Source organism: Solanum lycopersicum, chromosome 10 (genome assembly GCF_036512215.1).
Source record: "Solanum lycopersicum chromosome 10, SLM_r2.1".
Taxonomy (NCBI): Eukaryota; Viridiplantae; Streptophyta; class Magnoliopsida; order Solanales; family Solanaceae; genus Solanum; species Solanum lycopersicum.
This window is the reverse complement of record NC_090809.1, coordinates 2240437-2265793: the sequence shown is the minus strand read 5'-3', so window position 1 is coordinate 2265793 and position 25357 is coordinate 2240437. Positions and strand designations below refer to the sequence as shown.

General features: G+C 33.9%; 3 protein-coding genes and 1 non-coding gene across 4 annotated transcripts; 3 read left to right on the top strand and 1 right to left on the bottom strand.

The window, feature by feature from the left end:
• The first annotated feature begins 2354 nt into the window (after nucleotides 1–2354).
• Nucleotides 2355–8473, top strand: LOC101252438 (uncharacterized). Its single transcript, XM_004248165.5, has 8 exons — nucleotides 2355–2616; nucleotides 4571–5293; nucleotides 6382–6570; nucleotides 6703–6794; nucleotides 7026–7085; nucleotides 7198–7267; nucleotides 7473–7676; nucleotides 7799–8473. The coding sequence occupies exons 2-8, from the start codon at nucleotides 4610–4612 to the stop codon at nucleotides 8183–8185; spliced, it is 1686 nt and encodes a 561-aa protein (XP_004248213.1). The 5' UTR covers nucleotides 2355–2616; nucleotides 4571–4609; the 3' UTR covers nucleotides 8186–8473.
• Nucleotides 8474–9585: 1112 nt separating this feature from the next.
• LOC101252726 (uncharacterized) lies at nucleotides 9586–12764 on the bottom strand. Its single transcript, XM_004248166.5, has 4 exons — nucleotides 12356–12764; nucleotides 10923–11122; nucleotides 10073–10548; nucleotides 9586–9964 (listed from the first exon to the last, which is right to left on the bottom strand). Exons 1-4 carry the CDS (start codon nucleotides 12510–12512, stop codon nucleotides 9925–9927), a joined length of 873 nt encoding a protein of 290 aa, XP_004248214.1. The 5' UTR covers nucleotides 12513–12764; the 3' UTR covers nucleotides 9586–9924.
• A 2339-nt stretch (nucleotides 12765–15103) lies between these two features.
• On the top strand, nucleotides 15104–22547 carry LOC101253027 (conserved oligomeric Golgi complex subunit 5). Its single transcript, XM_004248167.5, has 3 exons — nucleotides 15104–16480; nucleotides 18930–19403; nucleotides 21350–22547. The coding sequence occupies exons 1-3, from the start codon at nucleotides 15341–15343 to the stop codon at nucleotides 22271–22273; spliced, it is 2538 nt and encodes an 845-aa protein (XP_004248215.2). The 5' UTR covers nucleotides 15104–15340; the 3' UTR covers nucleotides 22274–22547.
• A 2442-nt stretch (nucleotides 22548–24989) lies between these two features.
• On the top strand, nucleotides 24990–25062 carry TRNAR-ACG (transfer RNA arginine (anticodon ACG)). Its single transcript has one exon. It is a non-coding gene; the product is annotated as a tRNA-Arg (tRNA).
• Nucleotides 25063–25357: the final 295 nt, after the last annotated feature.

Sequence of the window (25357 nt, the reverse complement as noted above, 5' to 3'; positions counted from 1 at the left end):
TTAATAAAAACAAGTAAGATATTTTAAATAATGTCCTGGTGTGATGCTTTCTACGAATTCTTTTTTTCATTTCAAATAACTTGAACGCGAGATATCTAATTAACAGCGACGAAATCTCATCTTATTAAGACACGTACAAATAAGTTAAAAATATTATTCAACGAGGAAACTCAAATGATTTTTTTAAGAAAAATATTTAATTTTAATACTCAAATTATATTCCAACTTGTAAGGAACGACAATTACTGATTATAAAATTAGCAATTATTTTAGCAAAATATATAGTACATGTGCGGTCCCATCAATTGGTGAGAAAATAATTAATTAATATATACACTGAATTTAACATGAAAAGTTTAATTAATTTTTGGATACTAGTGTTTAGTATTATATTTTGCTACTAATCACTCTCCTAATTGAATCAAAGATTCCACTAATTTGTTATATAAAAATATTGACTTTTTCAAAACATGAATTTAATTTGTATTGCGTCAATTTTTTAAATTTTTAAACGTAATATATTTAAATAATATCATGATGAACTCGTAATTAAATCAGAAAAATTAGAGAGAATTTTTTATTTTAAAAAAACATATGATATATTAAAAATATCCAAAAAAAATTAGAAGCGATTATAATAACATATAATTATTTTTATTTGTGATTATAATAACATATAATTGTTTTTATTTGTGATGGACAATTGCTTATTAGAGTAACCATAAAATAAGCAAAGGGAGAAAGCAAAAACAATAATAATAATAATAAATATAATCTCTTTTCCTTTCAAGGATTTAGGGTTGATAGTTTGTATATTAAATTTGAATTCGTATATTGAAAGATTTAATTTTGAAGGTGATATTTTTGTTAACAAAATATTTTTATTCTTAATAACTTAAATTCGATATCATTAGAAGAATTTCAATCATTCTTTCGTTATTTTATTGATGCCTTATACTATGCTTGTTATTCCAATGAGTAATAGATCATGTGTTAAGTTTCGATCTCCACATACATGCATGCGATTTATTCAAACACAAGTATCTTGAATATATGAGGATTAAAATTAGGTATAATTTAATCTAAATAAATATATTTAAGTAGATTTACATTCATCTATGATATATGTATCTGTATATCAAAATAAATTGTGATTTTTATGTGTTTGAGAAATACAAATTCTTTCACTGTCCACCTAACTCAATCTTCTCTCTCCTCTCTTTCCCGTTTCTCTCACTATATCTTACCTTTCTCCCTATGTATTTATATTTTAAAATATATTTAACAGCGAAATGATAAGATAAATATCCGGTCAAGCAATGTTCAATGACTATAGATTCGTGAGGTATGCACTATAGAATAATTTATGGTTGAGCTTTGTTTAAATTATATACTTATTATAATAACAAAAACAACAAAGTTGTCAACTTTTTTATTTTTTCAAAACTATCAAATAAAACAATTAAGTTTATCCAAACTAATATTTTCAAGAAAAATTTAAGATCAGCGGGAATAAGCAAACTTCTTGACTTTCTACCCGTCAAACTTCTTTGGGAGTAATTTCGCACCTGCTTTCTCAAAATTCTGAAGTAATCTCCAAAAATAGATCAAACTTAAAAACACCATTGAGTTATAAATAAAAACTCAACTAAAGAACATAATAATACTTTTTTTTTGTTAAAAAAAAACTTATTTGGAGATTTTCAAATAATTATAAAAATATATTTAATCAGATTCTTCAAAAGTATCTTCTTTAAAATTAGTATTAATTTAAAAAATCTAATACAAGTACGAGGTTTGACATAAAAAAGTCGAGAAGTGCGCATATTTCCGCTAGTCTTATTTTTTTCTTGAAAATATTAGGTAGGATAAACTTTATTGTTTTATTTGATAGTTTTAAAAAATAAAAATAATTGACGATTTTATTATTTTTATTATTATAATGAATATATAATTTAAATAGATGTTAACTATAAGTTATTATATATTACACATAATATGAATCTATAAGACCATTGAACATTACTTAACCCAATTATATTTAATCAGATCTTTATCCCATGATACGTATCTAGATGTGGTTAGCTTGAATTTGATATGAAATTAATAAATAATGAATCATCTGAAATTATCGTGAGAGTGAAAATTAATAAATATAATAAAAATATTTACATAGTCAAATAGTTTTTCTAAATACATGAAAAAATTAAGTTGGAAAATTACATGATTTACACATTGTCATCATTTGTATTATATTGTACGAAAAATAATACAATCTATCTAAATATTTTATTCGTTAAAATTATATACACATTACGATATAATATGTAATAATAATAAATACATTATAAAATAGGTGATAATAATAGATACATTATAATAGATATATTACGATATAATAATAGATACATTATGAAGTAATACTTAACATTCGAACAATATGATACAAAGGAGAAAGGATTGTAACAGAATTGTCAGCAAGTATGGTGGAAGGATTTTAGGTTTTGATTGAACATCCAAGAACCATTTTTTCAAACACCCATTTGGATATTGGGTCATATAAATTAGTGATACAAATCTCTGGAGTTGAAGGGGCCAGTCGGTGGCTCAATACTGGTAAGTTTTCTTGAATTGTTTATGTTTCACAAATAGAAATGAGCTTGAATTTGAGAAGAATGTATGTATAGTTGATTTAATTGGGTGATTTTGAAAGAAATTTTCAATTTTTGGTTCCGGTAATAAATACCCTTTTTGGCAATTAGCATGATGGTACCTGGTGCGTGTTGCTGGTGGGAGGTATTCATTGGAATTAGTCGAGAAAGAAATGGTTTTTTGGGGGTAAAATAGGTGTTGGCTTCACTTATTAGTGTTTGGCTATGTTGATCTTAGTTAGCAATTAGCATGATGGTACCTGGTGCGTGTTGCTGGTGGGAAGTTGCAGGTGGGAGGTATTCGTTGGAATTAGTCGAGAAAGAAATGTTTTTTTTGGGGGAAAATAGGTGTTGGCTTCACTTATTAGTGTTTGGCTATGTTGATCTTAGTTAGCAATTAGCATGATGGTACCTGGTGCGTGTTGCTGGTGGGAGGTATTCGTTGGAATTAGTAGAGGAAAGAAATGTTTTTTTTTGGGGGAAAATAGGTGTTGGCTTCACTTATTAGTGTTTATCTATGTTGATCTTAGTAATGTCGTACCCGTGTCCGATTCTCTAAAAAATAGTGTGTGTTTTTGAGGGTTTGACATACACCTGTCAGCATGTTTGAAGAGTTTGAGCAACATAGGTGTTTGATTGGTGAATGGACAATATAGATGATGATATTGGGTAGTGCTTGTAAGAGCTTTTGGAGTGAGATTGTTGATAATAATATGTACCTGTTGGTCTGACACTGAGCAAAGCTCCTTGAGCTTTGTTCTAGTGTTAAAGACACAACATCTCGAACTGTACCTTAATGACTCTTCGGGATTTATTGGTTATGAAAAAAGGAGTGCTGGTTGGAAAATGTGATACGGAGTAAGAATTGGACTGTGTTAAGGAAGATGACTTCTGCAAACATCTAAATGACTTTTTGTTTATGACTTCTTCTCTGAAAACTTCCTGTCATACTAAACGCACCTCAGTCATTCTATTCTCTGTTCTGTCCTTTGATCTTGACAATGCCTTGTTGCATATGTCTAAGATTTTAACTTTAACTGTTTAATGCAAGATATGCTTTTCCAAGTGTACCATTTCAGAGGATTTCTGGCTGAACTGTTATACATGAGCATAACTGGCTGACTGTTGGCGTGCAAATTATGTAACTTTGGTGAATTTGTTTACGATTCATTCTTATTCAATCTGGCTTATGAGGCAAAGATGATTCCACATGTTGATATGATTTACCTGCTGAATATTCCGTCTTCTTCTAATTATGATTATTCTGGTATTAGTTTTTTCATTTTTCCTGACAATCATCAAGATTGTTGATGAATTAATTAGTCTGTGAGTTTTGTGCATAGCTTCTACTATAAGTGCTGATGAATGTACCTCACTGAATACGACACACCCTTCTGTTTAGGCTTATTATAAACAAGAATTACCATGATCTGCAGCTGCTCTTGTCATCGCGAATGATACTTGGGAAAGATGGGAGCTTTTATAAGTACATTAGTAGTAGTTTTTATTGAAATGAAGTAGCAGATCTTGGTAGTACAGTCTCTGACATTCCTATCAGTGACATTAGTTCCAATGGATTTTAATGTATCGTTAGTCGGTATTGAAGTGGTAGGTACATAAGTTGGTATGCAGTTTTTGTCTTTCCTATCAGCAGCATTAGTTCCTTTGGTTCTAGTATATTCCTTTAGTTTTTTTGACATAATTATATAACCTCTTTTTTTTGCTCGAAACGACAACAACCCAAATTATATATTAAATGGTTTCATGAGATTATAGTACAGATCTGACCTGGTCTTGGCAAAATGTTAACATTAGCGATCCTCAGATAATACCACTTCTCCGTGATTCTTTTTTTGTTGTCTTCCTTCATCTTGCAACTTCTTCGACAAACTTGGGTCCATCAATTGCTGATATTTCAGGAATGCTGGCTAAGTTGAATCAGGAAAAGGGAAAGTGGCATGAGTAGTGTAACTCATGAGAGTGCAAAAATGAACAATGGTACGAAGAACCGAGAGAATCATAAACAGCAACTGTCCAGAGATGTCATGCTGGGTAGTGAGCTATGGACAGATGGCCTGCTTTGTGCCTTTGAATTTGTCCGTGGCCAAAGGAAGACAAATGGCGCGAGAGCTACTGAACATTATGCTGTCAGGGACCCTAAAAAACCACCATTATATAAATATGGTGCAAGTAATTTCTCACCCCAAGATGTTGACAAGGATCACTTCATAGAACCTCATTATCCAACAGAATCTGCGTATGTTGACATCGAGAATGGAGATAGCCAAAGTTATCATCAAGACTATCCTTATCATTCCCGAGAAACGTCTCCTGGTAATTACTGGATACCAATAGGCTGGTCTAGAATATCTGAGCTGCTTCAAACAGTGCAGATTGATAGTGGTTGGGCCTCTCAGCCTGTTGATCTCAGTGATGAGGAAGATGATGTCACTGTAGCAGATGTTGCAGCTCCATACTGGCAAAATCCAGTTGGACCAACTTGGTGGTGTCATGTAGCTGCAGGTCACCCTTCCATAAATGCATGGTTGAGCAATGCTCACTGGCTACATCCTGCCATAAGTATTGCCTTGCGAGATGAAAGCAAGCTGATCAGTGAACGCATGAAGCACCTTCTTTATGAGGTACTTATCTTCTATAAGTTTAGACTCAAGCAATCTGTACTGCTATAACAACTTTGAGAAGACTGAACCTTCTTTTCCTCCTAATAGCATCAGGATCTCTAACCTATTGTTTAACCTACCTGGATTGTGAAAGTTTCCTTTCTTTTATTTTTAAGGATGTACAAGTTTATCAGGATCTAAGAATAGGCTATTGCTCCTTAAAATGACCTAAAGGATGGTTGACTCTTGATAATTGTGAAAAGCTTGGTCAAAAGAAATGCAAGTATCCTGTTTTCTTTTTTTTTTTCCACAAAAAAATAATTTATTTGCCTCACCAACTACCGACATCTCTGCAACTTCTAGAAGTTCCTTAAGAGGAGCAGCAAAAGATGCTAGATATTTCTTTCTGAGATCGCAAAAAGGAGAGGTGGGGTGGAACTAGTATGAACTTTCTTGCTAAATGGTATGCTTAAGATTCGGAAAACCAATTTTGATAGAAGAACATTGAGGTTGCAGTTTATCTTTTAACATGGTGACTGGTCATTTGATCTTGTTAAACTGTTTTTTCTCTCCAGTTTGACATGAGTTACATAGTTGTTACCTATCTCTCACAAAATCATTCTTACTGGCTTTATCAACTTATATAGAATCTTCCACTAAAGTATTTTGTGCTGTGTTCAGTGACTGCACGATTTTTCTTTGATTCTTCTGAATTTTCTTTTGTGAACTCTGATAAGACCACCAAAGATACAAATAGAGTGTAGTTTCAACAAATATCTATGAAGGAAATGGATGGAAAATCAAATTACGGGAGACTGCATTTGCTTTTTACTAAACGATTGTTCTAATTTTTAAGCATGCTCTTAATTGAGGTCTAGATCTAAATTCGGACCTGAAAAATATGGTAGGCTACAAAAATTCCTCTGCAGAGCGTCATGGATCTGTAAAAGGATAACAAATATTTCCTTACATGAAGGTGTGACAATTCATTGAAGGATTTAACATTATAGAATCGACTCTTAACTACAAAGGTAGTTATATTTCTATGTGAAAACGCTGCCACAAATTTGAGCTTGTATAACCTTCACTTCTTGTTGCTTTTGGTGAAGGTACCGGTTAGAGTTGCTGGTGGATTACTATTTGAGCTGTTGGGGCAGTCAGTTGGTGATCCTTATGTTGAAGAAGATGATATCCCAGCTGTTATACGATCATGGCAATCACAAAATTTCTTGCTAACTGCATTGCATGTTAAAGGTTGTGCATCAAATATCAATGTGATAGGTATTGCAGAAGTCCAGGTTTGTCAATAATCATGTTATAAAGCTCCTACTGTCTATGTTGCATTTGACATTACTAGACAGTGGAATAAAAACCTTGAGGCTTGGACATCGTATTGATAGACATCTCACTGTTTAATTATGTGTTCATAGGAACTACTCGCTGCGGGCTCTTGTAATGTCCCGCGAACAATTCATGAGGTAGTAGCACTCCTAGCTTGTCGCCTGGCCCGGTGGGATGACAGGTGTCAATCTTTACCGTTCAGACTACTTTACTTCGTCAGAAGTTGCAACTTCGATTGTTAGTTTCCAATTTGCTCAATATGCCTAGAGCATGATAGCAATTTATATACTTCTGATAGCTTTTGATCAGTCATTTATGTTGCACGGCTGAATTCATCTATAATTTTTGTCACTACTGATCAATGTGGCTTTGTATTCTGATTGTGAATTCAACTAATACACAAAACTTTTAGGTTATATCGGAAGTATATTTTTGGGGCAGCTGATGAAGCTGAATTGAAGTTCATGAACAGGTTTTTCCACTATATATTATAAACTGCTCTTGTGCTGCAATCGAAATTCTGCTGCCTTTGGTTTTAGTTAATGGCATCTTTTATAAACATATGAACTGTCCCTGTTGGACAGGAGAACCCATGAAGATGTGCAGTTGTTCAGTGTAATTTTGAATCAAGAGATTAGAAGGCTCTCGACACAGGTACTTTAGTCTCATCATTGCAGGAAATTGATCCTTCAAAGCATAAAAATATGCTTAATCTAGTTGATGCCCAAAGCCAATGAATGACTACTAAGTATCCATAAACTTCCTTTCATCATTGAGAGGATTTTGTATTTCAGGCTAGTGTTTAAAAGCGCGTTATATGTTGGGGTTGAACCATCATGTTCTCTCTTTTTTCTGCAAGGTTATACGGGTGAAATGGTCTTTACATGCAAGAGAAGAGATTGTATTCGAGCTTCTCCAACATCTTAGGGGAAACGCTGCAAGGAATTTGCTTGAAGGCATACTAAAAAGCACAAGACAGATGATTGGAGAACAAGAAGCAGTTCGTGGCCGCTTATTTACAATTCAAGATGTCATGCAGAGTACTGTCCGTGCATGGTTACAGGTGCCATAAGTCTATTTACATGAGATACATTTACTAGTCTATTTCTATAGCTTGTAAATGCGCTTGGCAATAACTTCCATGTAATCCTGTTGAGCTTTTACTCTGAAATTCTTTAACTTCAGGATCGGAGCCTTCGAGTCCAACATAATCTAGGGGTATTCGGGGGTTGTGGACTTGTTCTTTCTATTATCACGGGGCTATTTGGGATAAATGTGGACGGAATACCTGGAAACGAGGGATCCCCATATGCATTTGCCTTCTTCTCTCTCGCCCTTGTCTTGCTAGGAGCTGGATTGATTGCTATCGGATTGATCTATCTCGGATTGAATAAACCATTCGCCGAGGAGAAAGTTGAGGTGAGGAAACTAGAATTACAAGAACTCGTCAAGATGTTCCAGCACGAGGCTGAATCGCATGTGCAAGTCCGAAAGGATGATTCAGAAGCCAAGAAGTCAGTTCATTCTGCAGGTATAGTGACAGATGGAGACAAATATGTTGTCATTAATTGATCAAAACATAGAAATACCAAGTCTTGCAATACTGCATCGCGATGAGAATCGGAAAATTTTGTCTGATCTTGTCACAACTGGTAGAGAAGGAAGAAAAAAGGTAACATAACTTCTAATAACTGCAAATAGAACAGTTCTGCTGCTTCATAAGTTGAATTTAGAGGGGGGCATTGTTCTCTATTCTCCATGTTCTGTTTACATGATAAAAGGCAGAAAGCGCCTAACTCTATATACAGTTGAACTCTTATTGCCTTTTCCATATTATAAGTGAAAGGTGTTTTGCAATAATTTGGCTATCATTTCTTTTTCTCTGATAACCTTGCAGCTTGCGTGTACATCGACTATTTCACCAGTTATTTGCTGCTTTTCATTTAGTACAAGTAATTCAACTAAGGCTTAGACATATAGAAAGAAATCATATAACAGTTGTCTTTAAACCTTGGTCTCGCGACGATTCTTATACACTTCATGGTAACACCCTTGGGTACATAATTTGGCTATTAGTAAGCACACTGGAATGTAAGGATAACAAAAAAATAGTGCAAATATAGTTACCATATGCTAACAGCAAGGATTTAAACAAGTACATGATACAGAATCAGTAACAAATAAAGTTACTATAGTCTGCAGAATATGAACATTATTATCAGTATCTTAAACAAATAAAAGAAGCTTGTATAGGATCTTCAGCAACTGGAAGTGGACACAGAAGCAGCTACATTATGCGTGTTTGCCATGGATGTCGTGGAAGTCCATTTACAAAAAACAACGAGATGAAACATGATCAGTGAAGATTCATATAGTTGACCTCAACTTGTTCAGGACTGAAGCATAGCTGTTTTATATAGTTTTCTCAGAGTACAGAGACCAACAACATACTCAATGTAATTCTACAAGTGGGATCTGGTGGTGTGGACACGGACCTTACCCTTACCTTGGAAGGTAGAGAGGTTGTTTCGTGCTAAGTAGGTTTCTACTGCTGTGGTAAATGAGAGTACATCATATCCGAGCTCAAGAAGATGAGAGAAATGAGAAATAATGACATCTAGAAACTCAACAATCAGTATGATATCTTGCATATCAGCAACTGCTGAAAACTTACTGCTGGCAGACCCCGCAGATGAATGGTCAATGCGAGTTATTTATATCCAGGTGGACAAACTGGGGAATATCATGAACAACATAAGCACAGCAACCAACAACATTAACGTACCCAGTGTAATCCCTCAAGTGGACAACATAAGTAACAGCAATTAACTGACATTATGCTTAAAAACAAAATAGGTGATACAAGATGCATCAGGGGGGTAAATAGAGAGCCTTAGCTTTAAAGAGATCAATGCATCTTTTGATGCTCTTCACTGTGGAGATAGAAAAGAAATGCCAACAAAAAAGTTGAATTCAAGAATCAAAGACTGTTGGGATTCAAGAATCAAAAAGAAAGGATACTGGAGATATGATTGCTTGAATGTACAATTGAAATAGGGAGATTTGACAGAGTTGTAGAGTGTAGAAATATATTACAAAAGAATATAATGAATTTTATATCCACCGGTGAAAAAAGGCTGTGATATTCTCCTGTTGTTCACAAAGCATATACCTTATTATCTTACAACAACTTGATTCTCTGAGAGAGTGCTTAGAATCTTAGTGAAGTCCTACCACCAACAGCAACCACAAAGAAATGAACTTTGGCCTTGACATCCGCCACTGCAAGGATTGCATAGTGCAAAAAAACTTCAATATACACCAGTTTTTTTCTGCACTATGCTTTCAATTCTACAAACCAATTCAATTTTTTTTGTCAGATATGTTCCAATGAAGCCACTGAAAAAGTGGGCAATGAGAAGTAAAAGCTCATTTGCGTCTGGATCCGATTATACTTACCTCCCTCTAAGCTGATGAACACCGTTGAGAACGTCCAGCGCTTGCTGTATCTTTGAGTTTTCTAGTTTATCTTTGTTTTCAAGTATTAAGGATGAAAATCTCAAAAAGGTGACAAGTTCTACTTCAATATCTCTTAGTTGTTGGTCTATATGCTCCAAAAACTCCTCGTATGAAGATACCCCCTTTAAACTATTGATCCTGTCAGCTTCCTTGGACATGTCCCCACTTGTTGATGCCCCGAGATGTTTCAATTCATTATTAGTTTTAAGGTCTGCATTACCATCATAGGGAGCTTGCAATTCTTGACTATCAGCTAATTTTATAGTTTCCAGGTCAACGTCTTCATTTTCATCTGAATTGTCTGCAATATCATCCTTTGGAGATACTATTCGGACGGGACTTGGAGTCTCATCTATAGCAATCTCAAGATCTAAAGCAACATTTCCAATCAACTGCTTCTCCCTCATAGATATCGCCTGAAAATAGAAAACATCGTGAAAAAAGTAGCAAAAATATACACTCCATCCATTTCAATTTATGGTATCTGATGTTTGAGCAACAACATTGAACAGATATAAGCGCCCAGTAAGGTTGTAGAACAAAATCTTTAAATCCTTTCACATGAGGAAAGAAGCAAAACCACAGAAAGGAATGCTTCCACAAACAACCAGCTTCAGCTTCTCCTCAAGGCACCGTGTTGAGTAGAGATTTGAATCGATGAAGTTTGGTGATAATATTAATTTAGTTTTGATAAGTTCCAATAAGATTTTATCTCGACTACCATAACAACTTCCTCAGCTGAAGGAAAGCAACCACCCTAAGGAGAAAACTAAAAGATATCCAACCATACCTCATTGAGCTTTGCTGCAAGTTCATCGAGCAATTCAATGCGACTCTTTGACTTCTCCATGGCTTGCATAATCTTCTTCTTTTGAAAAAGTAGCTCCCTGGCGTCATTCTCCTTTCCTGTTCGAACACTAATGGCTGCTTGTCGCCGAAATCTCTCTGCTGCTTCAGACAACCGAAGTAGCCTCGATCTTGCATTATTTGCTGAATAGCCAGGATTCTGATCAGTAAGAACTCAAACTGTTCAATAAATCTTATGCTGTCCATAGAATACATGAGCGAAATAACTAAGGAAACAGAAACAGAGACACACACATTGTTGGATAAAAGTGATCCAAGATGAAAATTGCAAACGTAAAGGCGAGTTCACCAAGTTCATGAAATCTCGCATGTAAATCCTCAAATAAGTAATTTGCAAAACGTACAGGAATATTCACACCCAGTAAAGGAGAAATCATTCAAGGGTACGAACTTCAACATCTTTCACATCATGTTTGTAAAATCTCACATGTAAAGCCTCCGATTATAACGTCCTAAAGATAAAACCAAATTCAAACAGAATTCACCTCTAAATTTGACACCCAATAAAGGAAAAACAATCAGAATTACAAACTTCACAACAATTCATGCACCAAGTTCACAAAATCTCACATATAACAATAACAACATACCTAGTGTAATCCCACCAAATGGGGTCTAGGGAGAGTAGGGTGTACCACCAAGAGGTGGAGGTAGAGGAGGTCGTCTCTCGGAATGTAAATTCAAACATAACCTATCACTTCATTCGACACCCAATAAAGGAGAAATCAATCAAAGACAGAAACTTCACAACATCTTGTACACCAAGTTCGCAAAATCCCACATCTAAATCCTCATATAACAATGACAAAATACCTATTGTAATCCCACCATATGAGGTCTGGGGAGGGTATAGAGTGTATAGTGTACGCAGACCTTACCCCTACCTCGTGGAGTTAGAGAGGTTGTTCCTCGCAATGCAAATTCAACCATAACCCACCACTAATCCACACCCAATAAAGGAGAACTCAATCAAAGATACAAAAAAATTCACAACATCTTATACACCAACATTGCAAAATCTCATACCTAACAAAATATCTGGTGCAATCTCACAAGATAGGGTCTTTGGGAAAGGTACCTTACCCCTGTCTATCTTAAAGCTAGAGAGGTTGTTTCCGAAAGCCATATTCACACACAACCCCATCACTAAATTCAACACCCAATCAAGAAAAATCAATCAAAGATACAAACTTTACAACAATTTACACACCAAGATCCCAAAATCTCACATATAAAATCCCCAAATAAGTAATTTTACATAAAATAAAGCCAAATCCAAACAAACCCATCAAAATCATGGAGACAAAAAAGGGATAAAACCCATTTAAGATGAGAAAAATTAGACAAATAAATTACCTTTATTTCTTGTGCTTTGTGCTTCCTTGTGAAGATGGTCTAATTGTTCCCTTAGCTTCTCTGTATTAAAATTATTTGTGCTAGAAGCAGCTAAATTTACCATTTTCTTCTGAATTTTCCATTGAACAAATCCAGAAAAAGCACAATTCAGTATCATTTTCTTTAATCTTCTCTACTCTGTCTCTTCACAAAGAGGGGAGATGATAAAATACAGAAAAAAAAAATCTTATAACAAAATTAATATAAAAAAATAGTTGAAGAAATAAACAAAATTTTGCTTGGTTTCATTTTATAATTTGGGGTAAGATTCGAGTTTAGTCGGACTCAATAAATTTTCAGCACTCGATAGAAAATTTCGCAAAAAAAAAAGGGTTTAACTATTTTAGTTATGTTAATTCGAGTTTAATTGGATTTAATAAATTTTGAACACAAAATCCCCAAAACATGTTATACGAATAGCTTAACTATTTAAGTTACGTGACCTAACGTTCCTTAATTACAATTTAAGTGTCGAAAAATTATGAAATTTTTAAGGATGTTTTGCTTAAGGAGGCTGTTATATATAATTAGATGAGATTGATTATATATTTTATGTAGTTGACAGACTGTTTAATAGATATTTGAGAGTACAAATAAGAAGAATAAAAAAATAGGAATTAGAAGTGTCGAAGAGTAATATTTACTAGGGAAAAGGGTCTGATATACCCCTCAACTTTGTTATTTAGAGCTGATATACCCTCGTTATAAAAGTGACTCATATATGCCCTTACCGTTATACAAACGACTCACATATACCCCTGCCGTTACAAAATGACTCATATATATCCTTCATTTAACGGAAATTAAAAAATTAGTTTTAAATTTATATTTGTTACTTCTAATTTTTTTTTAAAAAATTATTTATGGGTATATATGATTCTTTTATAAAAATTTAAGGTATATTTTAATTTTTTTCATACATAAATTATTTTTTGACTTCTTTTATTATAATTATTTGAGTTTCTTATTCTTATTTTGTTTTTTCTTTCATTCCTTAGTTTAAAGGGAAAAAAAAATTTAAACTATTTTTTTTGTGTGTATTGTAATTTAATTTACGTTGGGCATGTAAGCTGATTTAAAAAAGCTCAAAAAATCGAATTGATCAAATTTATTATCAAGATAAATTAAATTTTTATTTACTATGATTTTTGATCGATAAATTAAGCATATATCGAAAATCGTTTTTATGCTATAAACATAATAGATGATTATGTTAGTTTTGTTGCAACGAGTAATGATAATATGACCTTTTATTTGCCATTAAACTTGCAATCTATTTATGTTAATGAGTTTAGTGTTTCTTTTATATATAATATGATAATATGTATTTGGTGAGTTTCATTGTAATTGTAATAAGTTTAAACAATATTTTTTTTTTGAATAAATAACATAAGTTAGATTGTCCAACGATAAATTTATTATAAATTACTAAATCTATATTGTTTTATTTAACCTGACGAATAATGACAATTATGCATTTTTTAGGCATTACTAAAATGACTTCATTCCTTTTTCTCGAATTCTTATTCTACTAAAAATGATAAAATTGTTAACTATTTGAGCAAATTTTACTTATTAATAATTTTATTTATTCTTATTTCACAAAATATCCTTCTACAATAGTTTCTTTGTAACTTTTTTTTTTTAAAAAAGTTTCTTTTTAACTTAATTGATAATTCATTATAAAACAACAAATGTTATTAATAGATTACATAACAAAATATGTTGACTTAAATAGAAAATCTCTCAAAAATTATTTAAACAAATTTTTTGTGTGTGAAACCGTTATTATCTCCCACTTTTTTCTTATTTTGTTCCTGGGCTTCAAATTCTATAATCCGTTATGGGAAAAGGATAAATATATCCTTTATATATCATAAATGATATGTAAATATTATCCGTTATACTTTTGAGATATTAGTGTCCATATCGTTAAAAAATTAGAGCATATATGTCCTTCATTTTAACGGAATACTACGTAGGAACATGTGGCACAATTTTATTCGTCGATAAATGTCGGATCGACAAATAAGATTATGGCACGTGTATGTCCGTTAGTGTAAAGTGTATATATATATTCTAGTTTTTGGACGGCAAGAGCATCAATGTCCCGAAATTATGACGGAGGGTATTTATTATTTGCGATAGTTTCGGGTATATTTATCTTTTTTTTTCCTTTAAAAGTAGATGACTAAAGAACAAATTTCGAAATTAACTAAAAAGACGATTGATTAACTTGAAAAGGAAAGAAATCTAGTTAACAAATACACCCTCTGTCCCTATTTACTTGTCCATATTTTCTTTTATATCTGTTTCTATTTACTTGTCCATATTTTCTTTTATATCTGATTTATTCGTCTTTTTTAACAAATCAAGAAAAGACAATAATATTTTTCCTTATATGCCCTTATTTAATTCTAGTAAATTTCAAATGTTACTAAGTTGTAATGCATGCTTTTTGAAACCAAAAAAAAAATATTTTTTATACTTAGATAGTTGCATAATCTTTTTAAGTTAAAGATAAAATTGTAATTAACCTATGATAATAATTGGTGTCTTAATATGTGTGTCACTTCTAAAATAAATTACTAAATAAAAACAGAGGGAATATAATAATATCCACGATTATGATTAATAATATGTTTCTAAAATGAACAACTAAATAGGAACAGAGGAAATATAATGATATCCACGATTATGATTAATAATATGTCATTACTTATTTTTCTAAATTACAATAACTATAATATATTCCGTATAATTTTATAAATAAAATTTCAAAAAGATAAAATATAGGGGAATTTTATCACTACATTTGCAATGAATAAACTAACTCCTCTTTTAGAACTTGTTTAAGAAAATGTGAAAAACAGACCCAAATTCTCACTCAGTTCAAAACGATCAGAAAAAGCCAGCATTTTGTTACATCGCCGGTGGCCGGAATCAATGGCGTCTCCGGCGATTCAGAGATCAACGCATTTATCATCTACACCCGTATCTTCTTCATCTCCCCTTCAACGTCTCTCAACTTTCAAAGACAGATCCATCAACCCCACCCCTACTGCTACCGTTACTCCTACTCCAACCTCCGGCCTTACCCCATTCACACCTGCCTCTTCCCCTCTCGATTCCTTCACTTCCGATCCCATTTTCTCATCCTTCCTATCCTCCGACTTTGATTCCACACGTTTCTCCTCCGCCGCACTTTCCTCCGGTTCTACCGCTTCACGTATCGAGAAGCTTCAAGAAGGTCTCCGTCTCCTTGACCATCAGCTTCGTCATGAAGTTCTTACACGTCATCATGATTTGCTCAATCAGCTTACTTCATTACGTGCTGCTGAATCTGCACTTTCGACTCTTCGTTCATCGGTTACGTCTCTTCAGTCGTCGCTACGTCGGGTCCGTTCTGAACTCTCTGATCCTCATCAAGTAATTGAAGTGAAGACCCTTCAGCTTTCGAATCTTCATTCAGCTACTGAGCTGCTTCAATCGACAATTAGGACTATTCGGTTGTCTAAAAAGCTTAGGGATCTCATGGATTCGACCCCAGACCCGGAAAAATTGGATCTTTCGAAAGCTGCTCAGCTACATTTTGAGATACTATCGCTTTATAATGAGTACCATTTAGCTGGGATTGATGTGGTTGATTTGGAACTCAAATGGGTTCTTGAAATTGGGCAGAAATTACGGGCTGAAGGGATGAAAGTTTTGGAAAAAGGACTTGAAGGCTTGAATCAAGCTGAAGTTGGGGCTGGGCTTCAGGTGTTTTATAATATGGGGGAGTTGAGGGGAACTGTGGATGGGTTAGTGAGCAAGTATAAGGCAATGGGAGTGAAGAGTATAACGACTGCTTTGGATATGAAAGCTATATCTGCTGGTGGCGGATTTGGTCCGGGAGGGGTGCAGAGAAGTGGGACACCACAGTTTGGGGGAAGTGCAAAGGCGAAGGATGCATTATGGCAAAGGATGAGTGGTTGTATGGACCAATTGCATTCCATTGTGGTTGCTGTTTGGCATTTGCAGAGGGTTTTATCGAAGAAAAGAGACCCCTTTACGCATGTCTTGCTGCTTGATGAGGTCATGCAGGTGTGTGAATGCATCTTTAGTTGATATGAATTGTTTCTAAGAAGTTATATATGATGCTTTTCTTATATTGAGTTATTTGTAGTCTAAAATGGCATGATCACATTAAGCCTGAATATGTTGCCTTGTGTTGGAAATATGGAATTGGTTAAGCTGCAAAATAACTTTATAGCTAGATAGAAACCGAAGACCTGGTTTGAGCCAGCTTAAGCGTGTTATCAGGATCTTTGCTAGAAAGGTTGGTTCCAAATGAAATATATATAATCCTAGGTAGTTACATTCAGGATATCTAAAAGAATACTCTATGGAAAACAATGAAATCATGGGAAGTACCGATAGACTGTCTTCACTACTCACCATTATGTAGTTGTGTTATTGATAATGCGGATATCCTTTTTCAGGGTCCTGATCCTGTGTTTGAGGGTGATTAGTGAGGCAATTAATAGGGAAAAAGTGGTCAGTATAAGTTTCGCAGAAAAAAGTACAGTATGGTGAGTACTGCTTGAGGAATAGTGAATTCTGATAGCAAGCAGTTTCTTCTTTTGGCTACTCCCAGGGAGCCCCCAAGTTTCATGACTTGTGGTAGCATTGAGCTTGAATCTGTTGCTCCGATTTGGTAACTTAGGTTTAGTTAACCTTGTTATGACTTTAACCTTGGTATGACCCAAGCGGACCAACTATGAACAATCATTTTTGGGATTGCATCAACTCTCTACTTAGAGCTTCGATTTTTGTATACGAGCTGACTCAATCTGTCTTTTGTAATTTTTGCTTTTGTTTCTGTTTGCTGCTATTAATGAAATCTACTTCAACACGAAAAAGACCAACTTTGAGCAATTTTTAAGGGAGATTAGCTGATTGTGTCCATAGGGTAAAAGAATTTTCATTCCAAAAGAAATGTATATAACCTTATGCAGTTACATTTAGGTATCCGAAAGCAATATTCTGTGGAAAATGATGAAATTAGCTGTAATCATGCGAGGTAGTGAGACACTGTCAACTCCTCATTATGTTGTTCTGTTCTCATAATGTGGGTCACAACAAGTCCTTTTGTCCCCAATTATAGCCCTGTGTTTGAGGGTGACTTATTTGACAATGAAAAGGAAACCATCGGTAATATTAAGTTAATCAGTCCATGAAATGGTTTCTGCTACCAAGGGTACAGTATGGTAAGTTCTTTTAAAGGAACGGTGAATCTGATAGAAAGTAAGGCTAACAAATCTGTAATGAAATGAGAAGTGTATTTGAGCTGATTCTATGATCCTAATTCCTAAAGATTTAAATCTTAGAAGAATAAAATTTTGAAATGAATTTTTGCTTGTCCCCCAAAAATCTTTCCTGCCATATAATCCCTGTGTAATATAACTCATGCATTGAGAGTGGGGCTGTCTTACTCCAACAATTGCTGCCTTCTCCTTTCACTGTGCAAAGGTCCACTGATCTATTAGAACAAATAATGCCCTCTTCCTACTAATTTACTTAATAATAGACTAAGAAACACAGTGAACTCTTATGTCTGGCTGTGTGACAATTTTCCGTATTTCTTAAATATCTACTCTGTTTTGATTGCAATTTGCATGTGATGAGACATGACCTAATTTAGAAATATTCCTCATTAAGTTCATTTAGTGTTTTATGATGAGGTTGGTAACAGAAAACACAAGGAAGCAAAGATGGCATCCCCTAAATATGACTGATTCAGAGATTTAATCTTCTGATGTGCCCAATTAGAAACTGAATATCTAACAATCCACCTTATTTTTCAATGGTGGACTCAACAACAGGCAATTTTATTCCTTTGCTTGTCCCTTTTTTTTTACTCCATAAGTTAAGATTGTGCTATTGTAGTATACTAATAGGCTGTAGCTTATGGATCCGGCTGGTGAAAAATATTCAGAACAGAAAAAGTAAGGAAATATTTGTGGATTAAGTAAAGGTGACTAGCATACCTCAAGTTATTAGGATTAGTTTTCTGTGGTAGAAAGACATTCTCTTCCTTTTTTCATCTTTTAAGTCTTACCAATCAACATTAGCCAGTGCCGAAGGTATACCAGATAAACTAGTCTCCCATACTTTTCCACTCTATTTCCTCAAATTAATTGCATTGTTGAATATATATGAACTCATTGAATTTTAGATACTAGATTAGCCTTCGAACCTGTTTGGACTTCGGGACCATAGAATCATTGACACTCGCTGCTCGTTATGAGGTTCACTAAAATATAATCAGGTTATTTCTGGTCACATTACACTAAGATTAATCAAACGTAATTTATGGAATTTCATAAACGGTTAATGCTTATGCTCAATTGCAAATATATTTCTAAGAAAGACCAACCAAAGCTAAATGAAAAATTAAAGAGGGCAAGTAAGTTGTAAGATGATTAATGACACGAGGAAAAGCATGTTGTTGTTATTTCCATGGCTGCTTACATTGCTACATATTTTTCAGGAAGGTGATCCGATATTGACGGATCGTGTTTGGGAGGCACTGGGTAAATCTTTTGCTAACCAAATGAAGTCCACTTTCAGCACATCAAGTTTTGTTAAGGAGATATTCACTCTTGGATATCCAAAACTCTTCTCTATGTTAGAAAACCTGCTTGAAAGAATTTCACGTGATACAGACGTCAAAGGAGTTCCACCAGCTCTCAGTTCAGAAGCAAAGGACCAAATGTTATCTTCCATTGAAATATTCCAGACTGCTTTCCTAACCCTCTGTCTGAGCCGTCTTTCAGAACTTGTTAATACTGTATTTCCAGTGTCCGGTCGTGGAACTGTTCCTTCAAAAGATCATATAGCAAGGATTATATCACGAATTCAAGAAGAAATAGAAGCCGTCCAGATGGATGCTCGGTTAACTCTTCTTGTCTTGCGTGAGATCAACAAAGTTCTGCTTCTGCTTTCAGAAAGAACAGAATACCAGGTACCTTTTTTAAATTTGTATGACAGAACGTTCTTGGGAGAAAACACTGTTTATAACTTTAAGAAGCAAAATTGTATATCACGAGCTCACTGCCTAGCTTCATGATTTATGTAATATCTGCAGTTTGGGTATGAACATTTGAAGCAGCTGTTTTACACTTGAATAATACAATTGCTTTTATTTGTTGAGTGGAAATGAGGGAGAGTTGCCAGTTTGTATGTGAAGAATGTAGAGATAGGTCTGCATTTCCAGAAATTTAGAATCCAGTTCATTCATACATCAACCAGAAAGTGCTGCAATCAGGGGAAAGGAACAGGGGTTAATTTATAGGCCTAGGGGTGGAAGTTCCTCTAATTTAGCATGTCGTTATTTAGATTTTGGAGTAAGACCAGTATATTATAGCTAAGCTGAACAAAAAGTATCTAAAAGAGTTTGCTGCATGTTATAGAAAAAGAGAGTTTGCATTGATGCAAGTTCCTACAATTTACTGCAGATCATTTTCCACGAACCTCAAACGGAAGAATCTTTTTCTTTTTGTTTAAGAAACATTTTTTTTATCAAAATGATGCATCCAGTGGATGCAATATTGCAAAGCCAAGTTGACTTCTGCTAAAAACTTTTAAGATCCAACAAAGTCAAAAGATTGAATTACAAAGTCATCTGCTGATTTCCATTCCCATTCCATCGAGACTTTTTGGTTTAATTACCATATTCCATTTTATTAGATGGAATTTGTGGTGGTCACAGCCAAGAGTCTCCTTATCATGTCAGCCTGCTTTACCACTTTGTTAGAAATAGGAAACAAGGACAGGAAGTAATTTCTCAAACTGCCCAGCACACTATTTTTCTTTGTTAGTCTGCCTCCAATTGAGAGGAATAGCTTCTTCCAAGTAGCCAACCTCCTCTCAAACCTTTCTATAAACCCCTGCCAAACATTTTATTGATTTATGTTTCTACAACGTCAAATAGAAGAATCTTGAACAATTTGTTCTCACCTACTAATGTTTTCATGAACTAACCTAAAAAAAATATCACACTTATCTATACAAAAAAAGAAATGAAGTTTATCCAAGGACCTACTACAATCACCCTAATTTGAATTAGTGCAGAGTACCGTTGTTTGATTTGATCACTTTCTCCTCGATGTACATTGGATGATATTTCGATTCAAAATGAAATGGAAAATAATTATTTATACTTTGCAGACAACTAGTTCATAATTATGGTGTGAACTGTGAAGAGGTAAATAAGTTTGCATAGTTATGTTTTTGAAACTTGAAAGGTATAGCGGAAGTTCTTGAAACAGGAATAGTTATAAGAAGCTGATTGCTAAGAAATGCTATTACGCCACCCGAAACAAGGGAAAAAAGATATTGCAAAAGCCTAAGATTTGTAAATGCTAACAGTGACCTAGAAACTTTACTTTTTTCTGTTTATATTTCTTCTTTCCATCTTGTTCTTGCTCTTTCTCGTACTATTCTGCATTTCGATAGAACTTGTTTTCTGTGGTCCTTGACAGTATTGAAAGTTAAATAGAGTAAACAGCTAGCAACTTCGAGTAGGTTAATCTTTGTAAGCTATTATTGATACTCTAAGCTTGATGTCTGGAATGAGTAGAACTACTTTGATTACTAGAATTAGAAATGGTTGTTATTCTTATTACTGAATTTTAGTAAGTACTACTACCTCTCGTCGTTTTCTTTTCATTTGGGGAAAGGTGGAAGTTTGCTCTCTCTCTCTCTCTCTCTCTCCCTTTTCTTTGGCAACATATCGCAAATGATTTCCCTTGATTGTTTCTGTATTCTCCCAGTAGGAGGTGGATGGTAGGGTCTGGTGATATCAATAATCTTTCCATCAGAGTAATTGAGTTGATTAAAAATTTAGATAAATGATTTAGTATCTATAGGCACATCTACTCGAATTTCATAGATTTACTTTATCTACAGATATCTGCAGGTCCCGAGGCACGACAGATAACAGGTCCTGCAACTCCAGCACAGGTGAAGAACTTTGCGTTATGCCAGCATCTGCAAGAAATTCATACCCGCATATCGTCTATGGTGGCAGGATTACCAGCTATTGCAACCGATATTTTGTCTCCCGCACTGGGATCTATCTATGGGGTTGCAGGTGATTCAGTGACACCACTATTCCAATCAATGCTTGATCGACTGGAGTCATGCATCTTGCAAATTCATGATCAAAATTTTGGTAGTCTCGGCATGGATGCTGCTATGGAGAATAATGCATCACCTTATATGGAAGAGTTGCAGAAGAGCATTCTCCATTTCCGTAGTGAGTTCCTGTCCAGGCTGTTGCCTTCTTCGGCAAATAGCTTGACTACAGGTTCAGAAACTATTTGTACTACCCTCGTGAGGAGCATGGCGTCTAGAGTTTTGATATTTTTCATCAGGCATGCTTCACTCGTTAGACCTCTCTCAGAATCAGGCAAGTTAAGATTAGCCAGGGACATGGCTGAGCTGGAATTGGCAGTTGGCCAAAACTTGTTTCCAGTTGAACAGCTCGGTGCCCCATATCGAGCACTTAGAGCATTTCGTCCTGTTATATTCCTGGAAACATCTCAACTTGCTTCATCCCCACTTCGTCAAGATCTACCACCAAGTGTCATACTGCACCATCTCTACTCACGCGGTCCTGAAGAACTTCAATCACCCTTGCAAAGAAATAGACTTACTCCAATGCAGTATTCACTATGGATGGATTCACAAGGCGAGGACCAGATATGGAAAGGCATCAAAGCTACACTGGACGACTATGCTTCTAAGGTACGTTCAAGAGGAGACAAAGAATTCAGTCCTGTCTATCCTTTAATGATAGAAATTGGTTCTTCTTTATCCGGGAATCGTTAGAGGAACTTTGAGAAATATGCACAGCTCCAATCATCTTTTCGTTGTATACGCCATTCGTCACAATTTTTGTTTGAATAATGTTTCTATAGATTATGAACTCACAGAAGACCATATATTATGTTTCATTTCCCTTAGCCATGATTTAAATATTTCACATTTGTAGTATTGCCCTGATAGTGCACAGATTCAAAGAGATGGATTATAGTAGTCAATGCCTCATTTTGTTCAAAACATGAAGAATGTTATATTGAATTTTTTGCTTGAGATGCTCTTACTTTGTCTTCCCTGGTCATTGCTCAGTAGTCATATAATGACAATCCCCACCCCCCACCCCTCCACCCCACCCCCACATTGTCGACATTTTCGCGGTTTTGCTAGATGCTGCTAAGCTTGCACTCGGGTGTTTACACGAAGCAAATGAAGATAAGACGGGTGTTCTTCACAAGCTTTTGGTCTTAGGTTCGAGCCTCATGATAGGTGATGTTCTATTTCGGACCCCTTTCTGTTTATTACTATCGTCTCTTTTTCAGTGTTTGTTTAGTCGAGGGTCTATTGGAAGCGACCTCTCTATCCCCAAATTATCATTTCATATCAAAATTTACCCTTTCACAAATGTCATTTTATAAATGGAAACTATAGAATAGAGTAATGTCTGCATTAACTTTCCTAATAATACTACAAAAAATACACTAACAAATGACAATCCATGGAATATTCTTAATAAATTAGAGTAGAATGGACTCTAATTTTCACATCTTAGTGTAGAATGCAACATTTTCTCAGCATCTTTAATCACTAATCTTCTTATATTAATTAAATATATTAACATAAGATTTTTTTCTTCTTCATATTAATACCTCTTAGGATCCCTTCAATAAGAGCAAAAATTCCTAGTTTTTCTCATGGGGAAAAGAGCCATGTCACAAAATAAGATCAACAAGAACAATAATATACCATGCAACAAGAAACAACTCAACAACTTAATAAAGTTATTGAAACCCAAAGTTTATATCACAAGTTGTTCAAATTTCAAGAATCTTGTTCAACAACTCACAGGCAATGAATCAATTCATCACGAGTCGTCTGTATCTGAGCATCCAACTCAAAACCTTACGATACATGAATCTGAATCACACCTACAAAGTATCAATCAAGAATTATCCTTAGATTCATTGGAAGGAGCAATGCCGTCATCTTTTACTACACATCATGAGTCTTCTATTCAAAAATATTCGCCGAAAATAATTTTTTCAGAAGAATATAAGAAAATGGAGTCATGGCTATTGGAGATAGACACATGTTCTAATTATCATCATTATGAAGGGAATGTACCATTGGTTCAAGAACAGGTCTCTCTTTGTGATAATTATGATTCTTATTTGTCCAATATTTTGCATTATTAAGTTTATTTAGACGTTGTGAATTTTGAATTAAAAGTTAATTTTATATATATATATATATATATATATATATATATATATATTTAATTTGTCGATAAACTCAAAAACTCATTATTAAATCTTCCATTGAAATTTGAGATCTTTTATGTATAAAATTGTATATGGTTCTTGTTATCTATTATTACCTTTTTATTTTATTTTATATCTCTTATAAATAAACAAAGATTTGTAATACATTGTAGGAGTCCGGAGCCTAAAGGGTGTAAAATAGGGCAACTTTCACATATAGCAAACAAAAAATTCATATTTGTATAATATAGCAAATTTTGCATAATTGCGCTCCATAGCAAACATAAAAACTGTATAATTCGCTATACATATACAAGTGTATAATTCGCTGGCCTAAATTGTATAATTCGCTGGCCTATTTCGCTGCAATTGTATAATTTGCTTTGCATATAGTTGAATCGAATTAAAATGTATGTATATTGCATAATTATAAGTTTATAGCAAAAATATATATGTTTTTCTCGCTTTATACAAAAACAAAAACACAATATATACACTTATGTTGTATAAAGCTAGAGAAAATTGTATTTCACTGCAATTGTATAATTCGTTGGCCTTTTTCTCTGCAATTTTGAAGTAAAATGTTTGTAAATTGTATAATTAAGTGTATAACACGAAGATATACATTTTTGCATGTGTATATACAATTTTCTCTCGCTTTATACAAAACAGAAACAGAATTATACACTTCTGTGTATAAAGCGAGAGAGGCGAGCGAGAATGGAGAGTGGCAAGCGAGATTCTTGGGAGAGAGACGCTGACAAATTTTAGATAATGTTTGCTATGGAGCACAATTAAATCAAACCCTAGCTATTCTATTTAATTTAGGTTATTAGTTTGCTATTTTATACAATTTTCCCTATAAAATATAATAAAAAATTTCAAAACGGTACATAAAATTTTATATCAACCAAAATGGTAAAATCGCTGGAACAACAGCGATTTACTCCACCGAAAAAAGCAAAATCGCTACTACTGCAGCGATTTTGCAAAATGTGATTTTTTAAAAAAAGAAATTCAAATCGATACTTAGACAGAGATTTTCAGTTTTGTTTTGGAAAAAAAAAATTTTGGCAGCGATTTCCATTTTAAAAAAATAAAAAAAATTTAAGCAATTTTCAATTTCTTAAAAGAAAAAGGTTTTTTTTTTATAAAAAAAAATGGAGACTTTTCTCAAGTGAAGGACATTATTACAAATCATGATGCAATTAAATCTTATATTTCTATTCAAAATTTATATCAATAAGGACTCTGTGGCCCAATGGATAAGGCGCTGGTCTACGAAACCAGAGATTCTGGGTTCGATCCCCAGCAGAGTCGAATAATATTTGTCATTTAAATTTTTTATTTTAGTAACTAATTTTTATGAGATTATTTTATATATATATATATATATATATATATATATATATATATAATTTGAAAATATAAACTATTTCAGCACAAAATCTCACATGAGATAATATAGTGGTTGGTTGGTTGTTGCATAAAAAAAATAAAAAATAATCACTCTATTGGAATTATTAAATTATATCTACTTTGACTTACGTTGAATCAGACTAGTAAAAGAAAAAAAATGAAATAAGAATACATTTATTAACAAAAAAAAAAAAAG